Here is a 19,395-nt window from a genome sequence, read left to right as displayed (position 1 = left end):
TGTTTTTGAGAGGGTGTTATCATCAGCATAGTTATATAAATCACAGTGTTTGACAAAAAGAAAGATGTCATTTATGAATACATAAAATAATAAGGCCTAGTATAGCCGGATCCATGAGGAACACCTTTATGAATATCTTGCATTTGACTGCCATGATACTCTGACCTATTTTTACACACTATTTTCTTGTAGTCAGATAACTTTTGAGTAATTCCATAGCAGATTTTTCCAATTTAAAGTGAACCATGTGGAAGACAATCAAAGGCTTTACTGATATCCATTAAAATTGCTGCTAAATATCTATTGTTATCCAGTGGCTTTTTCCAATCTTCCAAAATTTTAAGTACATGTAATGTTATATAGATTAGACCATTGGTTTTCCCGTTTGAATGGTTATATACACTATTCATTTGTGGGGAAACTTTATAGCTTGCTGTTCGATGTGAGCCAAGGCTCCGTGTTGAAGACCGTACTTTAATGGTTTACTTTTATAAATTGTGACTTGGATGGAGAGTTGTCTCATTGGCTATCATCCCCCATCTTCTTATATCTATTTGCACCAAAATAGAACCGATATAAGTACAAAAAAATTAATGGCCTGTCCTGGGACTAATCCATTGCCGAATAATTTATCTTTTTTATCACAGTAATGCAGAAATTTTTATGTAAGTAAGTAAGTAAGTAAGTAATTTTCGAAAAAAAAAAAATACACACTGAGATTTAAAAACCTAAAATAACACACTGAGAAATCTAAAATAAACACTTAGATTTAAAAAAAAATACATTGGGAATTCAAAATTACACACTGAGATTTAAAAAAATACACTGAGAATTCAAAATTACACACTGAGATTTTAAAAAGACACACTGGGATGAAATAAATTGAAAAACACACACTGAGAATTGTTAATTACACACTGAGATTTCAAAAATACACACTGAGATTAATATGCAAATTACTAATGAATATTTATGAGATGAATAATTCAACTGATTAATATCTTGATCTCAAGAACTCTTGTCATAATGAAATGCGATTCCTTCAACCAACATTCGTAATAAATTTCAAGACTTAATCCCGCTAACATGTTTAACCCAGCCACATTATTTATGTATGTGCCTGTCCAAAGTCAGGAACCTGTAATTCAGTGGTTGTCGTTTTTTTATGTGTTACATATTTGTTTTTCGTTAATTTTTTTTTACCGGGATAAATAAGGCCGTTAGTTTTCTCGTTTGAATTGTTTTACATTGTCTTATCGGGGCCTTTTATAACTGACTATGCAGTATGGGCTTTGCTCATTGTTGAAGGCTGTACGGTGACCTATAGTTGTTAATGTCTGTGTCATTTTGGTCTTTTGTGGATAGTTGTCTCATTGGCAATCATACCACATCTTCTTTTTTATATCAACATCGCTCATATTCATAAGTTTGTTGCCTATAATTCAGATCATTACTACCAGTATATCGGGATTTTTTTTACTTAAAAACGTTTAAGCATGGGTCCCTTTTCAAAAGTCTTCCAACTGTTACCCTGATTTCGCAAGGTAATCTTTTATATTTTTGTTACGTTTATATGCTATAATAAACACTTGAGTAAACATTTCACTGCATTCTTTGTTTTTTTGCAGATTGTTCCAATGTTTTCTTATAATTTTAATAAAGTTTTTCACCATTTGGTTATATTTTGTAATAAGAGTAAGTGGGTGTTTTTCTTTTTCTTGTATTTCTAAAGTTTTTTTTATAAATAATTTGGAACCAAATCGAAGGACTAACGAGTTATGTCCCCTAGTTGTTTTAAGCTTGTAATAGATTCAGATTAAGTATGCTAATTAGATATGTGCGCATAAAAAGTGCGCACAAATCTCAGTGTGTAATTTTAAATTCTCAGTGTGTAATGTCAAATTCTCAGTGTGTGTTTTCAGTTTATTTATTCTCAATGTGTCTTTTTGAAATCTCAGTGTGTAATTTTCAATTCTCAGTGTGTAATTTTCAATTCTCAGTGTGTGTTTTTCATTTTTGTAATCTCAGTGCGTCTTTATGAAATCTCAGTGTGTAATTTTTAATTCTCAGTGTGTAATTGTAATTCTCAGTGTGTAAATTTTTCGAAAAATGGTTTAAACATAGTTTTGACGAGAACGGCTTGCCATATATACCCATGATGATAAACAAACCAATTGTCCTTTTACCGATATTAATCAAGAAGCCCTGAATGTAAACCTCATTAATCAACATTTTATAAGCTTATAATATAGATCATCGATCAGTTCCTCGCCATGCATATGCCTCACGGTATTTCTTAGTTTAATACTATTTATCCTAATGCGGGGTTCACACATTGCCGATTTTTGCTCCCGTTTGAGATCAGACAGCGATACGAAACGAAAAGTGAAAAAGTCGGATTACTATCCTCAATTATCTGGAATGTCCTATCATTGTCTGAACGCAGTCGTTAAAGTTCGTAACAGATTCCTACGGGTCGGGAAGGGTCCGAATAGTTCGGCGAAGCACCCCGACAATCAGGTGCGTCCCGTAACATTCGGGGAAACTCAGCCAATTTAGTCTAGTCGGATTACAATCGTGCCTATGTCGTGACAGATTCTGCTGTATCGGATCACAATCCTAACAATGTTCTGTGTATTCTGGACGGTGTCCTGTGGAACGGGAATGATCTGGGGAAGTTTTTCATTGCTTTCTTTCTGCCGATTGAGTCCAGATTGCATTCAGACCTTGTCGATTGCGAACCGTTTTTGCCGAAACCGTTCCGGAACAGTACCGTTTTTAATACGAAATTCGTCAATAATACCCACGTCAGAGTCCCGACAATTACAGAATACAATACGACTGAGACCAGACAAAGCCGTTTGCAATGCGATAGAGCGGACCGTGATAGGATTACGTTCCGACAGTACCTGCTGATCCCGATTATGACGACAGTTTTCGAACGGATAACTTCCGTCACCGTCGGTTTACTGTATGGTCACTGTCTCGGATCTCTGTCGGATTACATTCGGTAGAATCGGGACGCAGTCGTAACAGACTCGGGCGAAATTTACCTGGAGAAAGATACAATTTGGATTAGAAGCGGATTGAGAACGGGATTATCGGGATAAATTCGCTTGGAAACGGTTGAATATCGACGCTTCCTGAACAATATCTGATTGTTGTCGTGATTAAATTATTTGTTTTACAAATTTTAATTAAAGTTTGAATTTCCATCCACGATTCACAGGATCTTGATCAGACTTTTGACAAATTTTAATCGGGAATGGTCCTGTCAAGGACGGCAGTAAAAATCGTGAATGTGTGACCCCAGCTTAAGCATTTTTAGATTGAGTTAGAACGTTCTTGTGCTCGAACTAGTTGGCACAAAATATTTTTAATCTACCGTAACGTATTAGTTCACTGTGGCATAATAGAAATATATGTTTTATCGTTTATTTATCAAAACAGAGGCAAATAATGTATTATATTATACCTCCAATACATGTCTAGGAATATAATTGTTTAAAAGCAACCGCGTGAAGACCGTGCATATTTTATATGGGGTTAGTAGGCAGGGCTTATTTCAATACATGGTTAGTAGTGGTGTCACGTCCCTTTATATGGGGACGAAGTCCCCAATTACGGTAGAAAAATCAATAAAAAAAAAAAAAAAAAAAAAATCGGGAAAATTTCCCGAATTTTTCATTCTACAATCGTTAACTTTTTTTTCAGATCTAGTTCCTGTTCCGGTTTTCCCCGCATTTGCGCAGAAATCTGTCTTGTTTGCATGAGACTTTGAAAAGAAAGTTATATGTATCAGTCTAGTAAAATATAAGATTGGAACTCAATACAATTTCATTTTTAATAATTGTTTGATTTGAAAAAAATGTTACCTGATGGAAGCGTTTCTTTTGTTTACATTGAATATGACGTCATAACTTAAACAACGTCACAGCTAAATCCCTAACCACAGAACCGAAATCGGGAACGTTACGGTATTTCCGTTTCCTTTATTAACATGTTTGAGGTAAAAAAAAAAATAATACATACAGACTTCGTCCCCATTCACAGGTTATGCCTGCCTCATATTAAAAACAACATGTGCATCAAAACAAATCGAGTTTCAAAAGGTGAAGAAATTGATTATAAACAATTGAAATGAATGCATAAAACACATTGAAAGTGGCAGTTATGTTCAGCTTTACACGCAGCATGAATTAATTTGCAATTAACATCTAAAACTTCTTTTATGATCTATTTTTTTTTCTTTCAAAATTTAATTGTCTACTGAAACATAAAAAAAACACGTCCAAAGCCTCACTACAATACAGCTTTAGATTGGACTTTCTAATGAATCAAATAACTCATTTAAAAGTTTACCAGGATTTACAGTAAATGCACATATACTGTAACAGTGTAATATAGACCGAATAATATCATCTCTTCGTGTTTCTTTTTGCCATTTCATATTTTCATATTTATCATTTGGATTGCTTTTTTTTCGATTTGCAAAAAATAAAAAATAAAAAGGCAAAATCAAGAAAATAAAACGTGGGAAGAATTTGGACACAGGAGACAGAAAAAAATCGGTCTAATTAATTCATATATATAGCAACCTATAACTATATTGTGCTGATTTGTTTTTTAAGCAAATTGTCTTCATTGACTACTGTTGCGAGACCAACAAGAAGGTTTTTTTAAGGTAGATAGCCCTGCTTTGAATAAATATATTTTCCCAAGTTCTCTGAAAAATCTTAGAAAAATACCACAACTGTCTTTTGTAGATAGACTTAACTTGTTATATTTATTTTTTTGCCATTATTTTTCTAGTCTCTGTTCGTCTTGTTCGTTTTTTCCCCTTTGAGAACGAACCTCCGCCTCTTTTATTTCAAGTTTCGAGATTGGGATTATACAATTATCTATTAACATCACAGGTTTCCATTTGGTATTCTCGTCGTAGCTGGTCATAGCTTACAGTATAGGCAACCTCACATGTCTTTCCAAACACACCTTCTTTTGACCTTTTTACGGACAAGTAATCACTGTTAACTTAATATTCAAAATATGTTTTGTGATGATTTCTGCACAATCATTTTTGTTTATAATTCCAATTTAGACTATTAATCATGATGAAAACCCATTGGACCGAAGGAAAATATAAATCTTGACAATACTCGCTTCCTTCACCGACACCGATTTTCAATTTCTATCTTTTCACAACATCCTGTCTTTCTTGTCTGTGCTTGTGTAGTTGGAAATTTAATTTTTTATCAGATTTCTATCGAAAAAATGGACTGTAGGTTATCAAGAACAATACAAAAACTGTAAACCTAACTATACATATCTATTGAATCAGCTGAATAAGCTTTTATGTGCCCCAAATCCAGTATCAGTATGCATAAATCAATGTAGCCATATGCACTACCTGCCACATAGGCAGTTTCGTGAGCCTGAGGTATCGGGTCCGTTCGCCATAATAACATGTTCGCCCTCCTTTGAACCAAAAATTATTCAGGGCATTTGTTTAGTTTAAACATATTTTATTGTCCCAAAACATTGACAATAGGATTAGACACAAGTTCAGGGCATTGAAGTTGGATTCGTTTTGTCTGTTTGTGATACACAGCAGCTATTCTTATTCTTTAATTTAACAATAGTCTACAAAACAACACAGTAAATACATGGTGTTGGATGCATTGCCTATATCCATGAACATTCAACAGGCCCTTCAGCTGTTTGTGTGCTTTCAAGACATACATAATGGACTTCCATGTTGTCCATTCAATTCACTTTAAATCAAACCTTTATTTTATGATTGGAATGTCACATAACAAATGAACATTAGCTCTTTGAGCTGTTATTACCGACAAATACATACATTTACACAATAATGATACACAATACTAATATTAAAACATAAAAGACATACATTGTAGAACATACATTTCATGCACATTTAGGCTGAACTAATTTAAATACTATATATTATATACATGCACGAGCACTAAGCTAAAACCTTGTAAAACCAACATAAAAACTAAAGCACAGCAATTGCAAATTATAATAAGCTAAGCAAACAAGCATTCTGGGAGTATTGCATTGCAATACACATAGTCCCCTACCGGTTGAAATTAATTGTACTGGAACAAAATGTTAACTTGATCTTTAATTAAGGGCATACGATACAGTTTACAAGTTCGTGAAAATTTGGATATAAGCTATTTTTTACCTGATTAAATCAAATATGTAATAAAAAATATACCTTCATGTGCTACTTTTTGAGTAAAATGAGGTCAAAATTTTGTATATTTGCTCAAAATTCAGATTTGTGGCCGTAATTTCTTTTTCGAAAGAAAGACATAACTTTTTTGTTATAAAAGATAAACACAAATTGTTTTTTGTTAAATAATCGGTAATTTTTGTATTTTATAAGTATTCTAAAACATTGTGCATTTTTTATTCAGAAATAACTCATATTTATCAAATGTTCATGAATTGAAGAAAATACGTCATTTTTTGCTGCATGTGTATCAAAATTTTAAAAAATCCTCTATTTACAGTTTTATAAAATTTGGGTCACATAATCTCCCTGCAAAATGAAACAAATTGCTGTTTTGAAAAATAAGGGTCCATGAACTCGTTTTCAAATTAAATCAGTTTGAATGATAAAAATCAGTCGAAAAATGCATCTTTTCCCGATACATGTATGTCACAGTTTGACGTCGCGAAAATAACATTTTACGTTAGCAACGTCATTACCTCCCCTGTAACTGTATCGTATGCCCTTAACTTGTCATGGTGTTAACTATATAATTGATATCAAGGCAATATCTTCAAGCATTACGAAAAAGGAAGTTGCTATTTGTCCGGCTAGCCGGACGAATAGTACCAGGACTATTTGTCCAGCCAATACAATGTGCATGTCACTATTTGTGTGTGCGTGTAATATTATCTTCAGCAGCACCAGGGGGTAGCAAATGTTTGTTATCTTTTTTTTTAACTTTTGATTTTTTTATTTCCAACAATTACAACATATACATGACATACATACATGTACAATATAATAGTACATATATGATAAATACAATGTCATTTTTATAAATAAATCTTAGTTGGAAATATTTTACATTTTCTATTGAAAAGATAAAGAAATAATAAAAAAAAAATTAAAAGATTAAAAATAAATAAATAAAGAAGGAAAACAAAAAACAAAAAACAAACACAAAACACAAAAAGATTATCCAGTTACATCCCTATCTATATTTTAAATATCAAATAATTATGTTGAAAAAAAATTGAAAATTTACGAGACATATTTCTTTCGTAACAGCCATCAATACTGATCAAGTACATAACATGACAATAATATTTTCTCTAAAAAAGATTATTATTAAGTAGTAATAAGTAATTGTAACAACAACAAAAAAGACATTAGCTGTTATTCAATAACAGTTTTTCAAAAACATTCCATACATTGTCAAATTCAGTTATCTTTTTATTTTTTACAGCTATCATACTCTCTAATTTATACATATCTTTCAGTTTTATTATAATTGCTTGCAATGAGAGATTCTTTTTAAAGCATCTAGAATTATACACATATTGTTTAATATAAAGAAAAATCATGTTATATGGGTTGTTGGGAAATATCTTAGATAAGTCTCCAAAAAGAAAGTTTAATTTATTCATTGGGAGACTTATTCCACCAGAAAGGAACCAGTGATCAACATCCTGTAGAAAATCTTGTACAGTAGTGCAATTCCAAAATAGGTGTTCTATAGACTCATTATCTGATTTACAAAATGTACACAAAGGATCATCAGTCAATTTTATTTTAACTAAATACTGATTTGTGGCAATAATGCAATGGTTAATCCTATATTGCAACCACTGTAATTTACTATTTTTAGTTACAGCAAAAGGCAGTCTGAAAATCTTTTTCCAGTTCAGATTCTGTTCACCTAAAATTTTAACCCACTTAAGCTGTCCAGTAGGAATAACATTATTTCTTTTCAGTACAGAATACATATCTTTTGATCCTTTACAATGTTTTAAAAATATTTGTAGACATGATGGTATAAAAGGACAAACTAATTTGTAAGATCCTTTAGGGAAAGATTTTGATGCCTCTTTCACTGCCGAAATAACACTGTAAAATTTAAGAAAATCTGTGTTAATGTTATATTTTTGCTTAAATTGGTCAAATGAAATATACGATCCATTTTCGTCAACTATATCATTTACAAATCTAATACCACTTTTGAACCATTCTTGATAAATTACTGATTTATGACCAATCTTAATATTATTATTCAGCCATAGTGGATTTGATAAAAATGAATCATAAGTAAAATTTCTTTCTTTTTGAATAATCATTTCCCAGGATCTTAGTACATCTTTCCAAAAATGGTTGTTAACTGTCATATACAGTTGTCTAATATAATCAACACCACAACTAAACAACTTTCTTTTATCTATATTTGACATGAAAATATTTTGCCATTTACTATCTCTCTGCAAAATCCTCCTAATCCATGTTGATTTAAGTGCTGTAATGAACATATTCAAATCAAGCATTTTCAAACCTCCCTCCAAATAATCTTTGATTAGAATATTCTTCTTAACTCTATGTATAGGTGAGTTCCATATGTATGAATAAATAAGTTCATTTATTCTCTTAATAATATCATCTGAAGGATTTGGCAGAGAGATAATGAGATGGTTTACAATAGGCAAGACTAGAGTTTTAATCACAGTTATTCTTCCTATAACAGTTAGATTCCTTTTAGACCATTGATTTAAAGTATTTTTAATCTGTACAATTCTTTCAGAATAATTTATCTTAACAATTTTTTCAAGATCTACATCAAAATTGATTCCTAGTAATTTAAAAGAAGTTTCACCCCAGGACAGATTTCTGTTAGGGCATAAAGTATCTGTACTATATTTTTTGCTCCCAAACCAAATAACTTGTGTTTTTGTGAAGTTAATATTCAGTCCAGATATTTTTGCAAACCAGTCTAATTCTAATAATGATTCTTGTAAAGATTTTTCACTCCCATCCAAAATCAAAGAGGTGTCATCAGCAAATTGTGACAATTTATGCTCAACCCGTGTGACCTCTATGCCACTAATGTCACTATTTCCCCTTATTTTCAATGCCAGAATCTCAACACATAAAATAAAAAGATATGGAGACAGGGGGTCCCCTTGTCTACAACCTCTTCCAATAGTAAAAAAATCTGAAAGGTTCCCCCCCTGGATGACAGCAGAGTTGATATTATTGTAAAAAACTTTAACCCAATTGATGATAGATTCGCCAAAATTGAAAAATTTCAAAACATTTATCAAAAAGTCCCATGATATTGAATCAAAAGCTTTTTCGAAATCAATCAAAAGTAATAACCCTGGTATTTCATGTTCCTCTGTGTACTGTAATATATCATAAATGAGTCTTATATTTTCCCCAATATACCTTCCACTAATAAAACCAGTCTGATCAAAATTTATCAATTTATCAAGAACACTCTTAAATCTGTTTGCAATAGCTGCTGATCCAATTTTATACACAGTATTCAGTAAAGATATAGGGCGCCAGTTTTTTAAAAAGTGGCGGGGTTTATTCCCTTTTGGTAAACAAGTAATAATCCCTTGTTTTTGTGTAACAGATAGTTCCCCTGTTTTTGCACCATAATTTAAAGAATTTACAATAAAAATTTGAAGATCCTGCCAAAAAAATTTATAGAACTCTGCTGAAAAACCATCCGTTCCAGGAGTTTTGTTGTTTTTCATTTTTTTCAATGCTTCTCCAGCTTCTTTAACAGTAATTATACCTTCCAAGCTTTCTTTTTCCTGAGACGAAAGTATAGGAACACTTAAATTTTTCAAGTCTTTTTTAAGATCACTTAAAGTACTTTTAGTATCCCTTTTTTTATAAAGATTGTCATAAAAATATTTAACTTCATTCAAAATATCTTTTTGTTTTGTTATAATTTCCCCATTTTCTTTCTCTACTTTGGGAATAATTTTGCTCATAAAATTTCGTGATTCTAAGCCACAGAAATAATTAGTAGGTTTTTCCCCTTCCTGTATCCATTGAACACGGGATCTTACTAATTTCCCTTTTAATTTTTGTGTTCGTAAACTTTCGAGCTCATGTTTTTTTGCTTCTAATGCGTTAATGGAATGTTCGTCAACTCTTTCCTCTAATTGAGTTATTTCATTTCGAAGATTTGTTTCCCTTTTTTCGTCTTGCTTTTTTTTATAGCTTGAATATGAAATTGTCTTCCCCCTAATTTCCATAAGAAGAGTCTCAAGCAAAAGCTGACAGTTAATTCTAAAATGAATGTCTGTATTATCTATTTTGTCAATATTTTCCATATTATAAACTAAAGCACAATATTGTTTTTTCACTTCCTGAATTTTTTGCTTAATAGAATTTATATAGTCTATATCATATAATAAAGAGTTGTTAAACTTCCACAAACCTTTTCCCCTAATGAAAGGGTTAAATTCTAATTCTAGCAAAATCATAGAGTGATCTGACCGATAGCTTGGAAGCACATTACAATTTTTTAGACTGTTTAAAAAGTTTTCAGTGAGAAGAAAAAAGTCTAATCTAGCCTGTTTAAAAGGATTTCTCTTCCTCCAAGTGTATCGCTGTACATCTGGAAAAAGTTCTCTATACGGGTCTATCAAATTTCTTTCTTCAATAAATTCCAATACTTTTTCCCTAGCTTTAGGATTGTTAATATTCACATAGTTGCAATAATCTATACATGGGTTTTGGACAAGATTGAAATCACCACAAATAACAAAGTATTCATTTTCAAAATCATCAATAACAGACATAATATTAGAAAAAAAATCAGGATTGTCTGTATTTGGTCCGTATAGACATACAAGAGTTATCTTTCTATTTTCTACAAGAATATCTAAAATTAAATAGTTTCCATTTATATCTTTTTTTTCTTTCAACACTTTGCATTCAAAATTATTATTGAACAAAATAGCTAGCTAGCTACACCTCTAGAGTTTGAGCTAACAGATGAAAAATAACACTCATAACCCCACATAGATCTCACTATGTTTTCTATATCATTTGTAAAATGAGTATCCTGAATACAATATATATTGCAGTTCTTTGACTTTAGCATATCAAATACGTCTCTTCTTTTTAATGTGTTACGAAGGCCTTGACAATTAACAGACAAAATCTTTAATGAACTCATTGATAGTAAAATGTTTGCATCCAAATTACATCAAGTAGTTGAATGAAAGAAATAAAAATAATTTTCCAATAATGATGTAAACACAGAAAAGTAATTAGAATGGGGATGTCAAACAGGATAATTTTCAAAGGAGTGTTTAAAAATAATTGAAAAAAAATAGAACAATAAATGATAAAAAGTTTAAAAAAATATTCAATAGATTGAATATGACAATTGTGATAAAGCATTTTCATAATTATGAACAATGTTTCACAATTTTTTAGTTTCTACAGAATAATATCTTTACATTAACATTTGCCATAAGTGTCACTTATAATTGTAATTGTGAGTAGTATATATTTACATGTTCAATTATAAGAATAATAGAAATTAGTGACTCAAGGGAGATAACAAAAAATACAAGTTAAGTCACCTTAAACATTATAAATGTCATGATTGTATATGCTTAGGTTCTCAAGTATACTAATTTTACCATAAAGTTTCTATATAATATAAATTATCATCAATATTTCTTATTATTGCATAGCAATATAATATTTCCCACAGAACGTAACCAAAAGTTAGCGTGCAATAAATTCTAATATTGCACTAGTGCAATAAATCTTCAAAATTCATGACGTCAAAAATTCATCAACGACAAAATCTTAGTTTAAACCAATTTTTACTCTCAAATATTATATTGCTATACAATAAAAGGGTTATTGCATGAATATTGGGGAATATTGTCCCTCGTAGAACATATATTGCACTCGCAAGCTCGTGCAATATAAAATTCTACTCGGGACAATATTCCCCAATATTCATGCAATAACCCTATATTATTATAAAATAGTAATGTATAAACATATTCTACAGCAGAAAAACTTGGACATAATTGATTCAAGGGAGATAATACAAAATTAAAAAAACAAAACAAAAAAACACATTCACATTCAATATAAGTAGTTAAATTATTTCTTATTTCTAGATATAAATTTGTATAATTTTACAGTTACTAATTAAGGTGTCAAAATGAGTACTTGTAAAAACATTTTCTATTAATTTCAGTTAAAACCAAGAATTTTAATACATCTTGTCTATTTTCTTTGTTGTAACCTTGTCCTTATATTATCAAATAAGTTAAACTTCAGTTGTAAACCATCTTCCATTCTACCATATACTCCAGAGTTGTAAAACCATACAGATTCAAAACAGTTCATGTCTCTCAGTTTACTAATAAGCTGCATGTTTCTCCAGGTAACGTCTTCACTAATGCGTACTTTGTTATTCAAGTTTTTTCTCTCTACCATCACTTTTCTTTTAACGTCACTATTGAAAAGTCTTACAATCATTGGTTTTGGTCCAGGTTTGTCTGATGGCAAGCGGTGGATTGCAACAACATCCCGCTCTTCGAGGTGAACATTAAGATCCCTCCTCACAGTTTCTATAAAGTCTGATCGCAAATTCTGGTCCTCACGTCTGGGAAAGTTCATGACTTTGATGTTGTTTTTCCTAGAGTATTGTTCATTATAGTTGGCACTAGTTAATGCCTCTTGGTTCATTCTGGTTGAATCCTCTAAGCCCTTTTTGTTTTTAATAACTACATCTCTGGTTTGGTCAATTTGTTTTCTAAGTTCTTCATTTTCTATTGATAAGGCTTCAAACTTGTTTTGCATCTCTTGCATTTCTTTCTGTACTGTTGCTAATTTAGTGTTAAGTTTCTTATCCATAGTTGATTCAAATCTTTGAAATAGTTTGGTCACAATAGAGGTCACAATTATTTCTAAATCATGGGTTCTTACAAGATCTTTTGTTAGTATGTCAAGATCATCTTTTTTGGTTATCCCCTGAAGGTTTGTTTTGATTTCATCAAGGTCCTTTTGTAGACTATTTAATCCACTAGTGTCCATGCTATTGTCTGACTCACTAGACAACTCTGAATGAGTTCTTTTTGGTAATTTAGGTTGTGTTCTAGCTTTTGTTTTATCTAAATCCTTTCTGGCTGACAATAATGTTTGAACAGTATTAGTGTTAGTAGATTTCTTTTCCTTAGGATTTTGTCCAGTTTTATTACTTGGTAAAGAATTGCCTCCAGGCATAATGTTGTTTGTCAATTTAACTGCTCACAATAGAAAATCAATAATTCAACTCTAAAAATCCAAATGGAAATTCTTTAGAAGCTCATAGGTAAGTAATTCCACATCAAATTTCTTCAAAACATATATATTAAGAATCCAAATTCACTTCTTCATCCTTTGGTATTGGTTTTAATTACTGGCACTTTGAAAAAATAACTAAATTCTGCAAAAACTGAGGAGCTGATTTTTATGGTGTTGACAGCTCGGCGGCCATATTTAATCCAATGTTTGTTATCTTTATTGTTAGGGCCCAATCTTGTTACTGGTAATTGAAATTGTTGTTTTCTTCATATTACTATTATATAATAGTCATTATTATATATTCCATATTTATTACTTCATCTATGGCTTAACATTGTAAGAAGAGAGAAAAATTACTTGTTAAACAAACTCAGGTCGTGTTTGACTCATGCATTTTTTTTTTATATATTTCATTACCCCACCGTGGCTTTTTATAATCCTATATCCACTTTTTTTAACCTCAACCCCACCCACCTTTTCCCTCCTAATCCCGCTTCGAGCTTCAAGGGCTACATGCAAGATTCATTTTCGGAATATAATTAAATTTTATTAAGTTAGACATGCTATTGTCAAGGCCTTTCTCAAGTCCTCTTGCTTTAAAAGTTGTTTCCATGCACCATTTAAACAGCTGTAGTAAGTCAAATAAATTTGTAAAACTATAGTTCTCCAATCAATTAACTTTTATTTCCCATTTTCCTTGAGATTTCAATTATTTTTGAGTCCCTTTTATAAGATTATTTCATTCTTTGAAGTTCAAACTATCGTATTCCATTGTCAAATCCCCAAAACTGCAAAATTTATCACAAATATTGATATTGCCGTTAATTTTCAACCATGATCTTAAAATTGAAAATCAGTGATCGGATTACACGCGGCCCCCTGGTGCTACTGAAGATAATATTACACGTACTTCGAAATGCACATATTATGACATGCGCATTACAATGTCCGGACAAGTAGACCTGGCAATGTTCGTCTGGCTAGCTGGACAAATAGCCACTCCGATCCTTACGAAAAAAAGGGTGGAAAACTGATTATTTATGTGAATTTTCGAAGTCCAATGACAATGACTGCACAAAATTATCTAAATGAAAACAAAATTCAAACTTGGTCTGTAACTTGTCATGATAAAACTATATAACCATGATAACAATTATCAAATCAGTATCTTCAAGCATGACAAAAAAAAATGTGGATAAACTAGTACTGGTTATTTGAGTTCAAGTCCAAGAACAATAACTTGGCACAAAATTATCAGACTGGTCTGGAACACACTCGCACTAGATCTGTAACTTGTCATGATAAAACAAATTGTCAATATACATTTGTACATGATATATACCAAATATTAAATCAATATCTTCTCCACATACACCTTGGAACTTGTATGAAAACAATGATTTAATGGTATTACACCTAAATAGGCAGCAGTGCAGCTGTTAACAATGAGTCCACTATAAAAGGCCCTAAGATTAGAACATTAAAAATGTGATTGTCATGTATTCAATCATTCAATGCTATAATTTATGTAATATTCATTTTTGTTATGTACATGTACACTTGTACACCATGTACACAACCTTTGACACAAATTCTCATTTCTTGATTAATAATTGAAAAAATATAACAACATTTTAACATTATTCATGTTATTTGTAAAGATTTTTGAAAAACAATCAATACATGTTTTTCTAAAACAATTTGTATTTGTTTTTTGTAGAGTAAGGCAAGAACTACAGTCTTAAAGGAAAGTTTCAAAACTTGTAATTGAAACTGACAAGATTGATTTCCGGCAAGACAAGTGACGCCACAATACACAACAGAAGTATTAAAATGAATAACGATGAAGATGATGAAGTTAAACCAAGTGTATGTGAGTTATGTGATAAGTGTTTTTATGACAGCGCTGAACTTGACAAACATTACAATGAACACACACTAGATACTACAGAATATAATGTAGAAAATCAGAAAACAAAACCAGAATCATTGTTTAAATGTGGAATTTGTGGCCAGAATTTCAATAGCGGTGAAGAATTATCAGATCATTCAGTAACACATATTCCAGATGAAATCTATACATGTGATATATGTAACAAGCCGTTCCTGACCAAGGAGGATATAAGTGATCATTACAACACAGCTCATGATAATGATAAACCTTATAAATGTGAAATATGTGGCAAAGGTTTTATACTCACTAAAACTTTAGAAAAACACAGGCAGATACATGTCACTGGTAAACCTTATAGATGTTCAGAATGTGGGAAGGGGTTTACAGAAAATGGAGCATTGCAGAGTCATTTGAAAATTCATTCTGGAGAAAAACCTTATAAATGTCAGGTTTGTGGGAAGGCTTTCCGTGAGAGTGGCACTCTAGTCATACACACACGCATACATACTGGGGACAAACCTTATAAGTGTGAGCTGTGTGAGAGAGGATTTGTCACCAGTAGCAGTCTTAAAGCTCATAAAGAAACACACACTGGAATCCGCTCACACAAATGTGAATATTGTGGATTGAAGTTCAGACAGAGGGCGGGTTTAAAGATTCATTTGCCAAAACACACTGGTGAATATCTTTATCGTTGTGAAGTTTGTGATAAAGGTTTTGCCCTGAAAGGTAGCTATAACATTCATATGAACATGCATAAGGGAGCTCTGATTTACAAATGTGACCAGTGCGACAAAGCATATGCTGCTAAACATATGCTCAAACTTCACCAACATATGCATACTGGGGAATTCCCATATAAATGTAATCTGTGTGGAAAAGGTTTCCTCGGAAAAGGAAATCTAACATGCCATCTACGTATACACAGTGGTGAGAAACCTTTCAAGTGTGAATTCTGTCCAAAAGCCTTTGCCATCAGTGGTAACCTACAGCAGCATGTCAAGATACACACTCGTGAAATGATGTTTAAATGTGACATCTGTTCCCACGAGTTTGTCACAAGTGTATCATTACGTAAACATGTGCGCGTTCACACGGGTGAAAAGCCTTTCAGATGTGAAATCTGTGGAAAAATGTTTGCACAAAATGCAAATCTCAAAAGACACAAAATTATACACACAGGAGAAAAGGAGTATAAATGTGACATCTGTCATATGGAATTTAATATGCCAACAAATTTATACAGACACAAACGTGTCCATTCAGAAGAGCGCAAATATGAATGTACCCACTGTAATAAAGCATTCAAAAGTAATGGTAACCTTCAGCGCCATATGAGAATTCATACAGGGGTAAAACCTTTTCAGTGTAATACATGTGGAAGAGAGTTTGGCCATAGTGAAAGTCTACAGCGCCATACAAGAACCCATACAGGTGACAAACCTTATAAATGTGACACTTGTGGGAAATGTTTTGCCGATAATGGTTGTTTGGCCAGACATAAATCCGTCCATGATCCAGCAGGCAAGAAATATAAATGTGATATTTGTCATAGATACTTTGTTCTGAACTCTAGTATGAAGAGACACAAGAAAGAGGTTCATGGTGTAGCTGATGATTCTAGTCTAGAAGATCAAACATCAAATGGTATCAGTTATAACAGTGATGCTACTACAGAGGATGAAAATGAAGAAGATATTCTCAAATACACTTCTAAAAAGATATTAAATTTTAATGAAAATTCTATTAAAGTTGAACCTGATAATCATGATATTCATGATAATCATGATGATGAGCAATGTGATTGATGTTATACAATATAGATACATGTAACTATAGGATTATAAATTGTTTTCAGCATAAATAATGTATATGATTGTGTATATCAAATTATTTATTTATATATTATTATTAATTTTCAAGTTATAAATGATTTTGAAAATTGCACACATTTATTTGTAACAACAACATTTTGATGTTAAAGGAACGGTTTAAAGATTTTTATGTTAGCATTTTAATAAAATATTTATTTAGAGATTGAATCTTATCATTATCATGATTATATATTGTCTTTATCTACTAGAAGGTGTGTATATGTACATGTAGGTGTCCTAATTAATTGAAGCCAGTGCTTGCAAAGCCTTTCAACAATGTTCAATGATTACTTTCTAGGCTGTTGAAAATACAGACATTATTTTTCATCAAACAAGAGTTGTTTCCCATTTGTGAAGGATTGCATTCTTCAGCCATTGTATAATTGCATTTGACCTTAGAATTTAACCATATGCTTATAGGGGGAAATTATATAGGATTTGAGATAATTTATGAAAGAATAACGAATAGTTTTCATACTGTCATAAAGTGCATCTGAATTCTGGTTATGAACTATAGATCATTATCGCTTTTTCATGTACTTAATGTATTTTTCCTTTGATCTTTTGATATGATAATTTTTCATGTAATATGCTTTTTGCTTCAGATCAAAAATTATTGCTATAAACCAAAAGCCCACATGATGTTGTCAATGTTAACATCACAATATCATAGGCAAAATAGAGATAAACAAATGATTAAGGCCGTACGGTGACCTATAGTTGTTAATGTCTGTGTCATTTTGGTCTTTTGTGAATAGTTGTCTCATTGGCAATCATACCACATCTTCTTTTTTATATAGCAAACTTGTGGATGTTTCGGTAGGACTGAGGCTGAGAAACTCCCTCTTTTTATAAGAAACCATTGATAATCTAATCATATTAAACATGTTAAATACAATCCTGAAGTCTAAATAAATTATGGGAAAAGTGTCCAACATTTTCTCTATAAACTACATGTACATTGTATATGATAATAACAATTGCACATTATTTAAGAAATAATTCATGGGGGCTTGAATATATCGTGATTTTACCACGGGTTGGCCCTTTGAAAAATATTTTACCCTGAGCGATAGCTGTGGGTAAAATATCGGCATAAAAGGACAACCTGTGGTAAAATCTTGATATATTCAAGTCCCCATGAATTATATTGATTCCATTAGGACAAATACAACAATTCTTTTAGATTGAAGCGCTCCAGGCGGAGGCAAATATTTGCCGTTCCCATGAATAAACGCACTATTAAATTGGCGTAAAAGAACGGAGCAAACCGAAAAAGTGACATGGTCAAACTATTTTCAATAAGATAATTTTGGATTACACCACATTTAAGCATCATTTGTTTACGTTTCTTTGTTGTGATGATTTTCGGTTTCAAAAGTGTGAATTTTCCTGTAAAATGCTTAAATTCTTATGTCATCATAATATGATTCCGGGTAACTCATTCTAAAAAAAGCATATCATGTGGGAGTACGATTAGAACAGCCCAGGCAATATATTCATATTTTACCACGGTTTGTACTCAAATCGTTTGAAGGACGTCATGTTAAAATTATGATTATTATTAGATTATTCTGATAGATATTTGTTGTGCATTTATATTTATTGTTAGAATATAGGAATATTGAATTTGTTGATTGTAGTCATTGTTACAGATTGGATTACATATTGAATCTTATACATGTTAAATACTAGATATGCATTTTATTCATGTTATTAGAACTACATGCAATGAAAATATTTTATTTACATTTATTAAATGCTGAAAATTTTATGGGTCATACCTGTGTATTGGTAACATTTTAGGTGAAGCTGATTTGTATATGTACAAATGCATATTGGTGTTTTTAACTTTTATTAATGCATGTAAAGTTTGAAAGTTGTGTGTTTTAGTTTGTTAAGTAAAATATGTTCTGTTGCTAGTTAAAACTGTCTGATGAATCACTGCATCCTGCTCCTTTTAATATCATGAATATTAGTTAATTCAATGTTGAACATGATGTCTACTGTTTATTTTATCTTATTAGGTTGTGCTTCTTTTTTCATTAGAGCCTTTTTTTATCATTTTTATTCATTAATAATGCTTTCAAAAATGCATGTTTATGTATTGAAAATACATTTTTCAACTTGTTCCTTTTGTTTTTATTGTATTTTGATATTTGTACATTAACCGGTTATCTTCCATGTTGCACATAAATACATGATGAATGACTTATTCAAATATAACCAATATCATGAATATGTTTTGAGAAGTTTTGATAATACATGTAATTACA

At 31.4% G+C, this 19,395-nt stretch overlaps 2 protein-coding genes across 3 annotated transcripts in view; both read left to right on the top strand.

Moving 5' to 3' along the window:
• Positions 1-19,395, top strand: part of LOC143064938 (aldo-keto reductase family 1 member A1-like) — a 247,957-nt gene that overhangs the window by 46,664 nt on the left and 181,898 nt on the right. The window lies entirely within an intron of this gene.
• Positions 5,200-17,422, top strand: LOC143064932 (uncharacterized). The gene is made up of 2 exons (XM_076238149.1): positions 5,200-5,278; positions 15,072-17,422. Exon 2 carries the CDS (start codon positions 15,185-15,187, stop codon positions 17,051-17,053), a length of 1,869 nt encoding a protein of 622 aa, XP_076094264.1. The 5' UTR covers positions 5,200-5,278; positions 15,072-15,184; the 3' UTR covers positions 17,054-17,422.

The sequence above is a fragment of the Mytilus galloprovincialis genome, chromosome 2 (assembly GCF_965363235.1).
Source record: "Mytilus galloprovincialis chromosome 2, xbMytGall1.hap1.1, whole genome shotgun sequence".
Classification (NCBI taxonomy): Eukaryota; Metazoa; Mollusca; class Bivalvia; order Mytilida; family Mytilidae; genus Mytilus; species Mytilus galloprovincialis.
Note: the sequence above shows the minus strand (reverse complement) of the source record. Positions and strands in the feature narration are given on the sequence as shown.

Coding starts and splice junctions, on each gene's coding strand:
- LOC143064932 (XM_076238149.1), top strand. CDS start 15,185: ATGAATAACGATGAAGATGATGAAGTTAAACCAAGTGTATGTGAGTTA.